Consider the following 18,122-nt stretch of genomic DNA (forward strand, 5'->3'; position numbering starts at 1 on the left):
CCGTCAAGGGTTCATCTTTTGACTGGCTTGGCCAGCAAAGGTGGAGAAGATAGATACGCTTTGAGGTCTTCAAAGGCTGACTGGAGGTCAGGAGTCCACTAGAAGTCTTTTTTTTTTTCCTGAGCAGGTTGTAAAATGATTTGCACCTCTCTGATGATCTTGAAATGAACCTGTTCAGGGCGGCTACTCTTCCTATGAATTTTTGTATATCCTTGATAGTTTTTGGTTGTTCCAGCTCCAGGACAGCTTTGATCTTTTCAGGACTAGCTTCTATTCCTCTCTTTATTACCATATAGCCCAAGAACTTGCCTGTTGAGACTCCGAAATGGCACTTTTGTGGATTTAGCTTCATGTTGAATTTTTCCAGTATTTGGAATGCTACTTCCAGGTCTTTGATGTGGTCTTATGTTTTTTTTGATTTGACCACCATGTCATCAATGTAGACTTCCATGGTGTCTCCAATTTGATCTTTGAACATCATGTTGACTAACCTTTGATAAGTTGCCCATGCATTTTTTAATCCAAAAGGCATGGCAGTATAGCAATATACTCCTCTTTCAGTAATGAAGACCGTACTTTTTTGGTTTGAGGGATGTATCTTTATTTGATTGAATCCACTTGAAGCATCCATAAATGTTAACATCTCGTGGCCTGCGGTGGCATCTACCATTGCATAAATATGCGGCAAGGGAAATGGATCCTTTGGGCAGGCCTTGTTCAGGTCGGTGTAGTCCACGCAGACTCTCCATTTGCCATTCTTCTTTTGGACAACTACCACATTGGCTATCCAGTTATGGTACAATACTTCCCTGATCATTCCCATGTCCAATAGCTTGTCGACTTCTTGGTTGATGATTTCATTTCTTTCTGCAGCAAATTTTCTTCTTTTTTGCTGTACAGGCTTAAATGATTTGTCAATATTTAACTTATGAGTTAAAATATCATCATCTATACCAGTCATGTCAAAATGTGACCAAGCAAAACAAGACATCTTAGTTTTGAGAAAGCTGACCAAATTGGGCCTGACTAAGTCAGGAGCGACGGATCCCACGAGTACCTTCCTGTCAGGGTATTCTTGGTCTAGAGTGACCTCTCCTGTTTCCATCTGTGATTGGGCTATATATTCATTCCTGACAGGGGACTTTAGTTGCTATGCAAGGGACTTACCGGACTTTTAAGGTTTCAAAGCCTGAGTGTAACATTCCTGAGCTGCTTTCTGTTCTTCCCTGATGGTGGTTATCCCACATTCAGTCGGTATCTTTACACATTGGTGATATGTTGATGGGATGGCTTTGACGTTGTGGATCCATGGTCTGCCTAGAATTACGTTGTATGAGGATAGACAATCCATTACTCTGAATCTTTCATAGGAATCTACGCCTTCTACGTAAGTTGGCAAGTTAATTTCTCCAGGGTGTTCTTTGTTTCTATGCTGAACCGAACCAGGACACTGGACTTCTTGATGATTTTTTCTTCATCTATTTTCATGGCTTTAAGGACGTCCATCATCACTAAGTTGATTGAGCTGCCTCCGTCTATCAGGATTCTTGACACCTTAGCTGTACCCATTTGCATAGTAATCACCAGGCTATCATGGTGCAGGTCTGATACTCCCTGCAAGTCTGAGTCATCAAAGGTAACAACGGGTAATAATTTAGATCTTGAAGGGAGTTGAAGTTTGGACTCCCTGGCAACTATCTTAGCGGCTGAACTGGTCAAGCCACATATTTCTGAGCCTCCATTTATGAATTTGACTTCGTAGATGGGGGGAGGAGGAGGAGGATCCCTGCTGTTTCCCGGATCTCTTTTGCCTGCTCCTTCATCGTTGCCTCTGGGCTGTTGGATTAGATCTTTCAGATAGCCTCTCTTTAGGAGGTAAGCCACCTGTTTCCTCAGCTGAATGCACTCTTCTGTGGTATGTCCAATGTCTTGGTGAAAGTCACACCATCTTGAAGGATGTTTCCTGGGTTGTCCGATTTCTTGGGCCATCTAACTGTGTCTCCCAGGTTTTCCTTGACTGAAAGCTTCTACTGCTGTTTCCTCGTCACCTCTTGGGATGGCCACCTTCTCTTTGACAAATCTGGCCAGGAATTCTTTTAGGGGCTCGTCTGGAAGCTGCTTTACTCTGAACAGGTTGCTGGGTCTCTTAGCCATGTCCCTGCTGCTTGCGAACTGCTGGTTAAAGGCATTAACCAAGTCTGCGAAGTTCTTGATACTTCCATTTGGGAGGTTGATGAACCACTGCAATGCTGCTCTGGTTAAGGTAGTGCCAAAGCCTTTACACATGCAAACCTGCCTGAGTTCGATGGGTATTCAGGCTGCTAACATTTTCTGCTTGAATATAGCAACATGCTTTTGTGAGTCAGAGGTCCCATCATAAGTTCTCATAGATTGAACGGTGAATTTTTTGGGGAGATCAATCTTTGCAATTTCATCTACAAAGGGTGAGTCAGGAAAGCTATCAATTTCCACTTCGGCTACAGGATCTGGCACTCCGGGTATATTCTATATCTTGCTGTGGAGTTTCTGGATTTCCTGGAGCATGGCCTTCATTATTGCTACCTCAGTCTTGCTTAAGCCATTTTCAGGGGTGGTGTGTTGATCAGAGGAGGCATCTTTCTCCGGGGTTCCAAAACTAGAGAAATCTATTTGTCTGATGATAGATGAAAACGGAGTTCCTGGCTCAAATCTGGTTTTGGAGCCGAAAGACTGATTCTCCAATTTCTTTTTCAGGCTGGACTCTGATTCTTTGAGCCTAGTGATATCGGCCTCTGCCTGGGCTGCTTTTTCTTGTATTGTTTCCAATTCCTTGATTTTAGCCAAGGCAGCGGCTAATTGTTGTTCTGGGGTCAGTTGCACCATTTTCTCGTGTGAATATTAAATGGAAGATGATAAAGATATTTTTTTAGGATTAATGAACTAGATGCCCCACGGTGGGCGCAAATTGTTTTAGCAAGATTGTCCCTGGAAGGATCCGGCTTAATTATTAAGTGATAAGGGTATCTAGTTCTATAAATTAGGAATAAAAATATATACGAAAGATAGATGGAAATTAGATATAAATAATGTTGTTGTATTTCTTTGGTAGGCTGATTACAAGTTTGGTGTGTAAACTTAAATGCTTAGAGAAAAATAGGAAGAAAACTGTATATCGATAATGAATACTTAGTCTCCCTTTACAATTGATAGGCAATGCTATTTATACTCTTAAAATACTAACGTTGGATGCTGCTCAACGTTCCTTTTGGCCTTTGGCAGCTGCGAGCTGAAAAATAGGGCACATTCCCTATTAATCCGCTTGACTTAGTCTTCCTCAACAAACATTGGCTTGTTCTCTTTTGCACGATCTGGTACATGAGAATAAAATGTTCTTTGAGTTGGACTTGGTCTTTCATGAAAATAGGACATGAGTATTTTCCTTTTATATAGCCATTATGTTGCTTGATAATTCAGTCCGGCCTGCTTAGGAACTCTGCCAGGTCATTCCATGCTTTCCTTCCTTACCATCAGGTCTTTCTTCCAAGGTTTAGTAGTGTACCTACCCTGTAATATTCTTTACCTGTCAAACAATAGTCAGATTTGTCCGGACCTTGGTTGCCCCAGTCAGCCTAATTATGCCAGGTTAAACTAAGGTCGGTCCAGGCTAATTTGGGCTTAACAACCCCCATACACCAAGGTGCCCTACCATGATCACCTAGCGCATGAGAATGCTACCATCTCGGTTACCCAAGGCATAGTAATCAAAAGTGACCATCAATAAACATAATTATGTATAGAGTTTAAAGTGATCACATCAAAAGCAACTGTAAAACAAGATACAACTGTTCCAAAACCAAAATCCTACTAAAGTAACAAATGTTATGATAAAACAACGGAAGACTACGACTCTGACACGTGGTGACTCCATCCCCAGCTAATCCCATGCGCATCTAAGATATACCTGCTAAACAACTGCTCACCATCCCCAAATGGATCACCACAGTTTTTAAAATATTTAACGGAGTCAGTTACTGCATAAACAATATAAGACAATACAACAGACAGTTACACAAACACAATCCTCCAACACCGTCAAATCACCAATCATCTGACCACATACTAAAGTGTGTAGCCCTGCCAGAATATCCATCGCAACAGATATTCCACACCGCCAGTGGGGGACCGCAGCCGTTCCCACCTAAGCCTCGCTCATCTCCTTCGAGCGAATAACCCATGTTCCTTAATGTACGTGCACATCCCCCTTGTGACGGGAACCACAAGGGGAGAATCAAGGGCGTGAAGCCACTCCCGCAAGTGACTCTGCTCAGCCGAAGGCGCACCTCGCGAACCAAAGATAAACAACAACCAACCACAATACCAATGTAAACAATGACAAAAACCAATTACGATATAATCAGCATGCCAATCAACCAAACAACCATCATATAACATTTATACAATAACTGAGTAGGGAAATCCTAACTGAAATGAAATCACCAATTATCAAACACAAGAAGCGGATCAAAAGTCTTCCTTTACGAAATCACCTCCTATAATCAAATAACCATATAATTAGAATCTATAACATCAACAATCCTAATAACCCCCAAATCCCCCAATTAGGGTTTAAAAAATATTAACGAATTGACATAAAAATAGTACAAGGATCTTGCCCACAATACGATGATCACAATGGTATAAAGAACTCAGAAATCCGAAAACCCTAGCCCTGTGATTTGATAGCAATGCGAGAAGAGAAACTGATGTCGTTTGTTTTCTTTTTTAAAAAGTTTAGAAATAAGGTTAAAAGTAAAAAGAACTGGCGGAAATACTTTATATATATATATATATATATATATATATATGTATACATATATGTATACATATATGTATACATATATGTATATATATATATATATATATATATCAAACTCGGCCGAAAACTCGTATAACCCGACATACTCGATCAAGTAACTAAGGTACTCGATCGAGTACCGCCTACTCAATCGAGGTTCCCCTACTCGATCGAGTACCCATCAGGTAGAACGTACTTCAGAATGCAAAACTTACTTACTTGACAGAGTAAGCCCTACTCGATAGAGTACCCAACAACTCATAAATCTGAGGTATTACAGTCTTCCCTCCTTAAAAATGAACTTCGTCCCCGAAGTTCAAATCCATATAGGGAAAAAAACTTACTAAATCAACTATAACAAAACGACACAATTAAAACTCAAAAATAAAACTCAAACACAACTCATTATGACTCAAAACAAACACTAAACTCACATAAAACCGTACCAAAACCTTATGCGATCATCTCCTACCCCGCTAAAAGAAACATGGTTACGTCCCCGTAACCACACATACCTGATCAAAAATAGACGGTTAGCATTCCTTCATAGCTTCCTCCGCCTCCGAAGTTGCTTCCTCAATGTTGTAATCGGACCATAAAACCAGTAGCAACACTGTCTCCCCAGTTTTATTTTTGCGAACCTTGCGATCTAGGATCTCTTTTGGCACTTTAAGGTAAGACAAGGATTCATTCAACTCAATGTTCTCAACCTCTAGCACATGATAAGGGTCACTCACATAATTCCGTAGTTGAGACACATGAAACACATTGTGTACCCGATCTAAAGCTGGCGGCAAAGCTAACTGATAAGCAACCTCTCCTACACGATCCAAAATCTCATAAGGGACAATGAACTTTTGGCTTAGCTTCCCTTTCTAGCCAAATTACATCACCCCACGCATAGGTGACACTTTCAAAAGAACCTTGTCCCCAACTTGGAACTCAATGTCCTAACGATGTAAGTCTGCATAACTCTTTTGTCGATCTTGTGCTGCTTTCATCTTTTGCCGAATCAACTTCACATGATCAACCATATCCTGTACCATCTGTGGACCTAAAATCACAGCCTCACCGCTATCATCCCAGCAAATCGGACTCTTGCGTCTCCTCCCATACAAAGCCTCAAACGGAGCCATCCCAATACTCGTATGATAGTTGTTGCTGTAAGAAAACTCAATCAGATCCAACCTATTTTCCCAGCTACCACCAAAATCCATCATACAAGCCCTCAACATGTCTTCCAAGTTCTTTATTGTTCTCTCTGTCTACCCATATATCACAGGATGAAATGATGTACTCATATTTAAGGTAGTCCCCATCAATTCCTGCAGCTCTTGCCAAAACCGAGAAATGAACCTCGCATCTCAATCTGACGCAATGTCCTTTAGTATTCCATGTAACCTCACTACATGCTTCCTGTAGCCATTTGCCAACTGCACCTTACTCCACGTATCTTTCATGGGAATAAAATAAGCTAACTTTTTCAACCGATCAACGATCACCCATATCATGTTATTCCCTAACTGACTCCTCGGTAACCCCACAATGAAATCCATCGAGATAGATTCCCATTTCTACTCAGGTACCTCAAGAGACTAAATCTTACCTTGCGGTATTCGCTGTTCCCCCTTGCCTCTCTGGCAAGTCAAACATCTAGCCACAAACTCAACTATCACCCTCTTCATCCTGGTCCACCAATACATGTTCTTAAGATCCCTATAAAGCTTGTCACCACTTGGATGCACTGAATACGGTGTTTAATAAGCCTCTGTCATGATTATATTTTTCGACTCCTCATCCTTAAGTACACACCATCTCCCATCAAACCGAACACTCCCATCAGAATGAATAGAGAACCGAGACACTGTCCCTTTTTCTACTCCAACTCTCCACTCCTGAATCTTGGGATCAAGAGCCTGTTTCCTGTGAATATCATCATAAAGATCCGGCTGAACTATCAAATCTCCCCTAGCATCCCCCTTCTAGATCACATGTATACCCATCTTTGTCGCTTCATCTTCCAGCCTCATCAGTAACATAGTTGTGCATAGAGAATGCACACTCTTCCTGCTCAACGTGTTGGCCACCACATTAGCCTTCCCTTCATGGTATATAATATCCATGTCATAGTCTCCTATGAGCTCCATCTACCTCCTATGTCTCATGTTCAACTCCTTCTGAGTAAAGATGTACTTTAGACTCTTGTGATCAGAAAACACCTTAAAGGTCGCCCCATAAAAATAGTGTCTCCATATCTTGAGACCAAACACAACTGCACCCAACTCTACATCATGCGTCGGATAGTTCTCCTTATAAGACATCAATTGCCTAAAAGCATAGGCAATGACTTTCCCGTTTTGTATCAACACACAACCCAACCCATTCTTCGAAGCATCTGTATACACCTCGAAGTTCTCACTCCCTTCAGGTAAAGCTAAGACTGGAGCTGTGGTAAAACGCTCCTTTAATGTTTGGAACGCCATCTCACAACTTTTATCCCAACGAAACCTGTTCTCTTTCCTCATCAACGCTATCATAGGTCTGGCAATCTTGGAAAAGTCTTTCACGAACCGTTAATAGTACCCTACCAAACCCAAGAAACTCTTGATCTTGGCCACATTCTTTGGTGCCTTCCAGTTAGACACTGCCTCAATCTTGCAAGGATCCATAGCTACACCCTCTTTAGAGATCACATGGCCCAGAAAAGCCACTTTAACTAACCAGAACTCACACTTAGACAACTTAGCATACAATTGGTTGTCATGGAGAGTTTGCAACACCAATCATAACTGCTTCTCATGCTCCTCCTTAGTCTTGGAATAGACTAAGATGTCATCTATAAACACCACCACAAACTGATCCAAGTACTGGCAGAAAACCCGGTTCATCAGATCCATAAACACTGCTGGCATATTAGTCAACCTAAACGGCATCACCACATACTCATAGTGACCATACCACGATCGAAAAGTTGTCTTTGGTATGTCTTCATCCCAAATCCTCACCTGATGGTACTCTGACCTTAGATCAATCTTCGAAAAGACACCTAGTCCACTCAACTGATCAAATAGATCATTTATCCTCGGTAAAGGATACCTGTTCTTCACGGTAACATGGTTCAGCTCTCTGTAGTTAATACACAGCCTCAAACTCCCATCTTTCTTCTTCACAAACAAGACTGGTGTACCCCATGGCGATACACTAGGTCTAATGTATCCCTTGTCCACCAAGTCATTCAACTGTTTCTTTAGCACCTCTTACTCCTTAGGATCCATACGGTGCGGGGCCATAGAGATCGGTCTCGTCCATGGTTTCAACTACACACTAAAATCGATCTCTCTCTATGGTGGTAAACCTGGTATCTCATCTGGAAAAACATCTGGAAACTCTCCCACCACTGGTATCTCAACAGCTGTCGGTTCTACCATATCATACTAGTATCTTTCACATGGCATAGAATCAACGGACACCCCTTCCTTAAGTAAGACTTTAATGTCACCGCTGCAATCACTTTGACTTTGGGTTTGATAAAAAACACATGATAAGACACACTAGCCCCCTTAAGACCTCTCAAAGAAACTTTCTTATGGTGACAGTCTATTCTAGCCTTATACATACCCAACCAGTCCATCCCGACTATCATCTCAAAACCATCCATAGGAAACTCCAACAAGTTAGCCGGAAGATCAACTTGCCCAATAGCCATGGACACCCCTCTATACAGTTTCCCACAAGACATTGACTCCCCAGACGGTATAAAAACCTCTTCTTTTATAGACTTAAACTCTCACAAACCCATAGACCTAGCATGACTTGACGATACAAATGAGTATAATACCCCCGAATAAAAAAAAAACAAAGGTAGAAACGTTGTTAACAAGAAAAGTACCGGTGATCATGTGTGCATCATCCTCAGCAGCTTGCTTTTCCATCATAAACCGTTTGCCACTACTCTTTTGTCCACCCAATTGCACTGTACTAGCTGATGTAGAAGGCTTGGCAGCTGACACCTGATTGGTATTAGCCGCCGGTTTCTGATAAGAATTACTGCCATTGCGGTTGAACCCACCGTTGTTGTTACTCAGCCCTCCTTGGTTGTTCCATGACCCAGCTGGCCGATTTCTAGCATAGCTCTGTGTCGGTCCCTATGAAAAGCTCCCCTGAGACTGTCTCTAAAAGCCTCTCCCCACTGCACTAGTACACTCATACCTCTTGTGACCCATACCACCACAGCTGAAATACGAGATACCCCAGCTGCTGCTATTACCACGACCACGCCCATAAGAAGATCCTCCACTAAAGCCCGACCCATAAGAATAAGCCCTTGCCTGATTGTGGTTACCGCTCTTATAACTAGATTGGGCACCACCATCGCTCTCAACCTTCCTCTTCTCCGAGCCCTTTTCTTCATTTTCAATGTTCATTTCGACCAACCTCTCAGCGCGTCCAGCCCTCTTATAAGCCTCCTTCACATCGGTAAGAGTCCCCACCGGTAGCTTCTCTATAATCTGATAAGTCAACTCTTTCTCAAATCGAAGTGCTAAATTCTCCTTATTTAGTCGCATATCCTCATCATATCTTACCTTTTCGTGGAACTTATGATAGTACTCTGTCACCGTTGATGCGTGCATTTTATATATGGATTTTACCCTATATTTACACGAATTTATGTGTTATTTATGTGGCGACGAGCTATAAATGCCCCGGAATAGTCTACTTTGGTCTATCTTGTATTAATTGCAGGAATGAGCCGGAAGGAGCATAATCGAGCCTAAACTTGTCCCGTTTGCATACATTTTGGAGAAAGGAGAATCGGAGTCCGGATATTGTTGCCTAAGGATGCGTGAAGTGGTCTCGGAAGATGTTTTGAGTTGATATACAATGATACAATGCTGTTATGCTCGATCGACTAAGATTGGTTGTCAAAACCGGTCGATCGAGTAACTAGGATGTTGAAGACCTTCGATCTAGTGCTTTAATATGCTCGATCGAGAGGGGTGCTTTCTGTGTTCCTCGATTGAGCATTCATTGTACTCGATGGAGATGTTTGCCATTTACTGTCTTCGATCGAGTAGTTTGATTCTACTCAATTGAGAGGTTTCAGCTTTTACGCAATCTTTTAATTTATCTTTTGGGATATTTTGGATCTATCTTAGATTAAAAAGGGGAGGACGGCAGTCATCTCGTCTCTCTCTCTCTCTCTCTCTCTCTCTCTCTCTCTCTCTCTCTCTCTCATCTCCTCTCTTAGCACTTTACTACTTAGACCTAAATTCTCGATTGCTTGGAACTCTCTGTATTGGTATCTCTGATCTCTAATTTTATTTATTATTATTGCAACTATAATTCTTGTTCTATTCATCTCCTTTCTCTTTCGTTCTTTCTCCTGTTTTGTTAAGCAATTTATCACCATGTTCAATTTATTTGTTTCGTTTATGGTTATTGATTCCTTAATGACTATGCATAGCTAATTCTTCTATGCTAGGAAATAGGGGAGCCATGGTAATTAGGAAGATTATGAATAGGTGATTAGGGTTTGGCATAATTTGGGTCTATGTTGTTAATCATTTCATTTAATAGTGATTAGTTGCTTGAGTCGACGCATTTAGCTAATTGATTTGGTACACCTTGACCTAGATCGAGAGATTAGAAGGGGTAGGACTTGCAATGAACATTAGGGCATTCTAATGACGGTAAAAGCTAAGTTAGTAATGTTTTAGGGCGAATAGCGGACCGAGAGGACCTTTTCATTACCCTGCAGACCGAGTTTATGCTGACCTAAGACCCTATATTGGACTCCTAGAAAACCATGGTGAACCGACTATCCTAGATATTTCTCCCTATTTGTCAATTTCCTTAAAATTTAGTCCTTGCTTCCTCTCTGCTCTCTTCCTTTATATCTTCGTAGTTTAAAACTTTAGATAACTCATTTCTACACCTTCCGCCAACCACCCAGTGATGATTGGGCCACATGTTTGGTACACGGGACGATTTATGATAGTTCGTAAGTTTATTGTCAGGTGATAGCTCAAACACTCAAGCCTACCCCTTGGTCGTCATCTACACACCAATACGGTCGTTTTGACAGTAATTAGAGTTCATTTGGAATCCGTGTCAAAAACCGCTTCATTTTCTAAGAAACCGTTTAAAATGTCGAGTCGGAATGTTCTAGAATATTCTAGATATTTATTCCCAATCAAATTTTATATCTTTTGGTAAAATATCTTCCGTATATTATAGTTTACGGAATAAGGAAGTATAGATATACCGCAATTCCATAACAGAAACGCGGAAATCTTTCTTCCGGAGGAGGAAACATCTGGAGAAATGACGCAGCAGATGTTGCGCCTCTTGGAAGAATCGCGGCAGCTGCTACGCCTCTTCTCCAGCCCTTTTTGGCTGTTTATGTAATATTTCCGTGATTTCTTTCTAAAGTTTGTGTCATTTCAAAACTCTTTCACATATTTTGGTATAAATAGAGACCTCCGATCTCCATATTTTTCACGCGAGTTTCCGCCCTTCACTTCTCCCTTTGCATTCTAGACCTTGCTCTAAGCTTTTAACGCCTACGTGCTTGATCAATCGAACACGTAAGCTCAGATCATTATGAGTACTAGTCACGTTGCATAGACCGACCAATTTGACCACTACACATCAATCAATCAATTAATTTAAAATCCTCTAACGAGGCCACTTTCTACATACATTCGAGTCGAGCAATCACTAACGTTAACTTAGTCAATCTCATTTCGTCGAACATGTAAGTCTGAGGGTGTAAATTCCACTTTATTTTATTTCTTTACTTTTGTACCAATTAATGTAAGGTTTACGTCAAAAGTACATTTAAAACTGATTTTAAAATCCCTTCTGTCAAACCGTTTTTACACAGCGTTGGAGATCAGACATCAAAAAGAAACACAGCATATGCTGCGACTCTTCAAAGAGGCGCAACATATGCTGCGCCTCTTCCAGAGGGTGCTTGTTGCTCCTGCTCTTCTTCTTCTTCCTCGAGTTTCCATTGTTCTATCCTTTTCGTCTTATTTTCTTATTTTCTTTCATCTTTCAGTACATAAACTTCTTTTAGTAATTCCCATTTGATCATAATGTTTTATTTAGACTTAAATCCCTTATAATTCGATATTTGCGGGTTTTCGTCACTAAATCGAACCCGGATTTTAGGAACTCGATTTGTTCGTATCAAGTTTCTGGGATTCGTATTTTGTACATACTTTTCATATTCTGTTCTCTTTTGTTTTCCAACCGTCTTAAACCCAAGTTTAGCAAATTAATTAATTCCGACACCGTAAGTAAAATCTAACTTGTTTTAATTCGTTTTAATCTGTTTTTATCGCTTTTATGACGGTTCCAGATGTATACAACCTGCTAAATCACTTTTACTCGAGTTCCCAATCAATAAATTGATCTTAAAATTACCAATGAACATTAACAGACCGCGGTTCTGACTTCACAGACAGAGCCCAACTCAAGAACAGACGCAGGAGGAGCTGCGCGTCTTCTAGAGGACGCAGCAGATGATGCGCCTGTTCTGAGGTGGTTTCTGTCCCTGAACTCTTTCTCGCTTAGACGCATCTTCTAATTACGTGTTTAATTAACTAATAATCATAGTATCGCCCGTAATCTGACCTATTTTATTACTTTAATTTCTAACCTTTTATTTTCCCTCTATTTTCATCTTCGAAATTCCGTTTTAAGTGTATTTTTGACGTAAATCAGATGAGAGTTGTAATTATTGTAATTTAATTGTTATTTAATTATTGTAATTCATTTATTCATTGTTATGTATGTTTGCACATGTAATCAATTCTAATTCTCAATTTCGACATAATTTGTTCGCTAAATTATTTGTTCACCGACATAGTTAATTCTCATGCTAGGATTATTCTGTGGATGTTGCATTGCATGCATATAATCGACAACATATCAAATATAAATAACTTCCCTAATCATTAGCAGAGGTAACCATCGAGGCGGGCGGGATTAGGTGTTCAGTAAGAACTTCCTAATATGTACCCTCACCCCTTACTCAAGATCTCTGTGAACATACGTGTTCATTGGCATCACGAGAGTCATTCTAGACATAGAATGCTAAGGGTAACGAGTTCTTAGTGTTCATGTCACTACTTTGTGTCTGGACATGACACGGGGTATTCGAACGGTTCCAATTTTCTATAAAAATTGGTGGCGACTCCACAAATGCAGGCTTATTTAACCTTTCACCGGTTTCAATGCCTCACAAATCAGTAATGGCCCATGACGTGCTTTGGCTAACAAAAGTTCCGTGGGAGAAGTGCCACCGCCTCAAATACACAACGCGCGGTAACGCTCGGCGTGGGTGGCCCATGTCCACAATTTGGCGACTCCGCTGGGGATGATACACTTACGTGTTACCCAGGGTGAAACTTGAACAAGGTTAGGGAATATTTTATACGAGGCAATTGTTGATTTTCATTACTAGACTTTCTTAGGTCGTTTTATTCGGCCTTCCTAGGCTTAACCCAACCCATTCGACCAATTTTCCCTTCTGGATGGTCCAAATTCTTATCTGGGCCTAAGTATGGATAGCGATCGACGTCAACCATACCGTGGTACATACTCATGTTTGTATCAAGGGCTATCACTACTCGAGGGAATGTACTAGGAACCGACCTTACTCATGTTCGGCACAGACCTCTCCAGACACCAAGGTTTGATTGCTTGGTATGGAAACCCACCTTTTTAAGCCAAAACCCTTTAAATGCACTCAGCATACTGTCATAATGCCCATATGTTTGTTTGTATCACATACGTGATCACTATTTTGTAAACAAAACTATGACGAAATTTTGTAAAATAAAATCCTTTCAAAATGTAAACACTTTAGAAATGGCCTAAAATAGCGCAAAATAAGCCGAAACTCTGTCCAAATGTCGAGTCAAAATTCGGGCCTCAAACCCATTTCAAACTTCACTTCGAGTCAGCACTCCTACAGCTACACTACAGTTGTCTAGGACCAACATTTTAAAATTTTTACTTTTCAAAACACACTTGACACAGTGGCACACACCCACTTCACGAGTCAAGTCTTTTCTTGAGTAAGTGTGCAAAAATGGTCGATCATATTTTGATTCGTCGTCAATTACACTACATGATGCATGAGTTTTTGTTATGGCGGAGAGTGTAATTTAGATTACCTCCCGATGCGTATGCATGCACTTCCCCAAACCAATATAGACATTATTTCTAATGTCTTAAATTTCGGGGTAGTTCATGCACACGAAATGCAATGCCTGAAACAATAAATTGTCATTTTGGATTTTTCATGTGGGAACAATAAAAAGAACACCTTAATGGAGCCAAGGTGTTAGTCCTCCGTGTTGCTAGGAATCTTCAAGACTATGATCAAGATAAAATAAAAGGAAACAAAAGAAGTAGACAAACCATAAGAGTGTAGGAGCTTCCAAGGTTTGCTAATCCTCCATCATATCGTCATTGTCATCATTTTCCTCCGTATATGTTGAATCATTTCCACTCTCATCTTCACTTCCACTTCCTTAATCTTGCTCACTTTCTTCATCATCTTCATTAGCCTCTTCTTCTTCATCTAACTCTTCATCAACACCCTCATCATCAACAACCTCATCATCGACATTCTCCTCTCCACCCGGTCTTTCACCACTAGATGTGCTTGGAAAAAAAATCTCCCTATTCGCCCAACTAGGCAAAGGACGTGATGGATCAAGTAGTCCTTGCCTAGCTAAATGAAGGAGGGGTGGATATTGGGCCAAGTATGCATCTACTCGATCATCATAAGCTTGTTTGTGCATTTCTCTCATGAGTAGAGTCATGTAATCATTTCCTACTTCAACATCTTTGGGTTTGAACTCTTGATATTTGAATGGGTAGGGTGGTGTGACAATGGAGGAGGAGGGCTCTTCAATCTCGTCCCTTTGTTGACGGATAATGTACTCGGCTTCCTTAGAGAGTGGAAGAAGGTAATTTGTTCGGTGAACACTTAATCGGCAAATCTTTGAAGGCAAAGTGAAGGATCTAGCATCATTGGTTAGACACCCATAGTTGGTGTCAAGAGAATCATACTTGACCCACTTAAACTTGTTAATCATGGCGTCCATATCATGAGATGGCCCCCTTTGATCGCCACATAGGTGTTATATTTGTTGAAATTTGGGCCAAAGTGTTTGGCCAAGAGAGTAACTAGACCTCCATTTACAATATGAGCGATGCCTTCCTTACCACAATCGACATTAAGACATCTTTCCATCAAAAGTCATAGAGCATTGTATGGCTTAGTGAATTCCCTTCCTATATTCAAGGCCGACTCAAGTAGAACACAATCGAGCTTGGTAAAATGATTAGTGCCTTTTCTTGCTATTATAGTATTCCCGATGACCTTGTTCCACACTCTAATGCCCGGATGGTGGACTAATAGAGCACGACAAGCATGAAAGCTCATAAATTTCTTCCCGGAAATTGCCTCCTAAAGAGAAGCGGGGTCATACTTTTCGGGCATCTTGTGATACTATGGTGTATCACTAAGGCCTAATATCTTATTCAAAACATCAAAAGTGATGCGCCTATTCACATTTGCAAGACGAAACTCGATGTATTCTCTAGTCTATACCTTAGTCACTTTCAATGAACTTATGAATTCCAAGGTAAGGGAGGGGTATGTCAATTCTCTCATGGTAAACAATTTACCCAATCCCATGGCTTCAAAGAAAGCTTTTGTTTATTCAAGGACACCCAATTTGTTCAAGGCATCTTCACAAATGAATTTGGTGGGGAAAATGGCTTTCTTAGCATACTTGGCAAATGTATCCCTATGGGAGTCGGAACTGAAAATTACCTCCGGATAGTTGGATAATTGAGCGATTTCCGGAGTTGTTGATGTTGTAGCTTCCAAGGGAGGATCTTGTTGTTGAACTTCCAAGTTTGCATTAGAAACCACCATAGCCATTGAAGCTTTCTTTGCTTGAAGAGTTTGTTGCCTTTTTGAAAGTGTCTTTGCTTTGAATGCCTTTGTTGCTCCTTTTGTTCTTGCCATTATTGATTACACCAATAAAAGATTGAAAATCTTCAATTTCTAATTATGCCCAAATCGATTTAAGATGAAAGGATGTTGCTTTGTATTTAAAAAAAAAAAAAATCGACTCAAAGGTTGAAGATTTTGGTGTTTGAATCAATTGATGTTGCAAAGGGAGTGATTAATTCTTATTGTGAGGAAGTTTTGATTTGTTTTTGTTGAATTTGGTTGAGGAAATCTTGTTTTTGGTGATGGAGAGGATGAGGGTTTTGGGGTTTATGTGTAGTGTTTGAATGTTTGAATGAATTAAATGAATGTGGGAAGGGGGTTTAAAACACCCGAAAAATTCAAAACAGCTGGGGAAAGACGAGCGGATTCCCGTCGGGACGCTCGGATTCTGCTCAAATGGGCTTCAGGAAAAATCGCCTAAAGGCGAGCGTCTTCTAGAGAAGACGAGCGGATTCTTCAATGTAGGAAGAGCGGCTTTCCTCAAAGACGAGCGGATTTTGTTACAGGAACTTTGCTTAATATGCACTGGAAGAAAGACGAGCTGATTTCTTCAAGGACGAGCGTCCAGAATCAGACGAGCGTCTTCTCAGCTTGGACGCTCAAATTCTGTTACAGGAACTTTGCTTAATGTGCACTGGCAGAAAGACGAGCAGATTTCTGCAAGGACGAGCGTCCAGAATCAGACGAGCGTCTTCTCAGCTTGGACGCTCAGATTCTGTTACAGACCAGATTTTTGATTTTTGCAGCTCATTTAGACGGGCGGATTCCTCCTCAGACGCTCGGATTCCTGCAAGACGAGCGGATTACCCTTTAAGCCGCTCGGATTCTTCTTGGACAACACGGATTCAGGTCCATCCGTGCACTGCATAACCCGTTTCATTTCCATTCTTCAAATCACGTGTTCTACATTGTAGGGGCACTACAAAGGCATAAATAGCCTAAGCAATTGCTATCCCCACACTAAGTTAAAGCATTACACATCAATAAAATCTTTAGTCCCTCCCTCACTTCTCTCAAAAATGATGAATATCTTGATCAAGGCACAAAAATCCAAAAAATGACAAAAATGCAATGTAAGAGTTAAAATGCAAGTTAGGGAGTTAGAATATTTACAAATGGTGGTTTGGAGAGGACTCCACCAAACTCTCATCCTTAGTGAGATGTTATGGGGGCATGTTCAAGGTGTTGATGATGTTACCCAACACCTTGAAGAAGTAGTCGAAAGCTTGTTCATTGTCATGATAGAGATCCTCAATAGATCTTTGCACCCGTTCTCCTTTATGATGCTCCTGATCGATAGCGTTGACAATATAGGGATTAAAAATCCCTTCAAACTCATCATCCCAAAGACCGCAAAATTCGTCTACTTGATCATTAAAAATCTCTTGAGTTGATAGAGACAACTCTCCTCCTTTCTTGATTTGGCCAATGAGGCCATCCTCTTCACTTGTCATGGGTGAGCTTTTCAAGCTCTCTTTGTTGCTATTCTCTTGTTTTTTTGATGGAGCATCATCAACTTTCTTTTTCCATTGGAATTCCGACTTCTTCCTTGAAGGAAAAGTAGATCAATATACTTGACATATTCATATATGTTTAAATTTAATTTGTCATAAAATTAATTAATGATCTTATGCATGCAAAATATAATCAGAATAAGAGAAGAATCTTCCATCCTTACATTGGATTTTCGGTTTTTAGGGCACAAGAGAGATCTCCTTCTCTCTTGTTCTTGAGCTTTCCTTTTGGATGAACAAAGACCCAAGTGTAGGATCTCTCCCAAGGAATTATACCCAAAGCACACTCTTAATTAAAATCAATATTATAAATACTAGTACAATATTAATTTTGTAAGAAAAATTGACCCAAAATTATTTTGGTTTTTGTCTCCTAAAACCGGGTAGGAGAAGGAGGAAGGAGGGAAAATATTTTTATCTCTCTAAAAATATTTTGATGAGATGAAATGAATGAATGAACAACCACAAAACATTTTGTGTATATGGTAAAAAAATAAGAGGAAAAACCAAGTGGTTTTTGCCTCTCTAAAACCGGGTGGAAGAAGGGGCAAAAGGGAGCCAATGCATGCTCTAGTTGCTCTTCACAATGAGTAATAGGTATGCATGGCTAGTTTAGTAGGTAATCATGGTGCTTACCACTAACTAAATCAACTTAATATTTGCCTAATCCTTCTTCATATTTTAGGCACATTGGGATAATACGGACTCCTTATTATCTTTGTCAAAA

The 18,122-nt window shown here is 40.5% G+C and overlaps 1 protein-coding gene across 1 annotated transcript; it reads right to left on the bottom strand.

Annotated features, from left to right (window-relative positions):
• Positions 1-1,383: 1,383 nt before the first annotated feature.
• On the bottom strand, positions 1,384-1,989 carry LOC141631688 (uncharacterized). Its single transcript, XM_074444325.1, has 2 exons — positions 1,812-1,989; positions 1,384-1,706 (listed from the first exon to the last, which is right to left on the bottom strand). Exons 1-2 carry the CDS (start codon positions 1,987-1,989, stop codon positions 1,384-1,386), a joined length of 501 nt encoding a protein of 166 aa, XP_074300426.1.
• Between the last annotated feature and the right edge of the window lie 16,133 nt (positions 1,990-18,122).

This window comes from Silene latifolia, chromosome Y (assembly GCF_048544455.1).
Source record: "Silene latifolia isolate original U9 population chromosome Y, ASM4854445v1, whole genome shotgun sequence".
Taxonomy (NCBI): domain Eukaryota; kingdom Viridiplantae; phylum Streptophyta; class Magnoliopsida; order Caryophyllales; family Caryophyllaceae; genus Silene; species Silene latifolia.

Bases quoted from the DNA above. Each gene is read 5' to 3' on its own strand.
- LOC141631688 (XM_074444325.1), bottom strand. From the start codon at position 1,989: ATGGCCCAAGAAATCGGACAACCCAGGAAACATCCTTCAAGATGGTGT. The intron at 1,707-1,811 runs GCAAAAGAGATC...TGACCAGTTCAG, and splicing joins AGGCAACGATGAAGGAGCAG to CCGCTAAGATAGTTGCCAGG.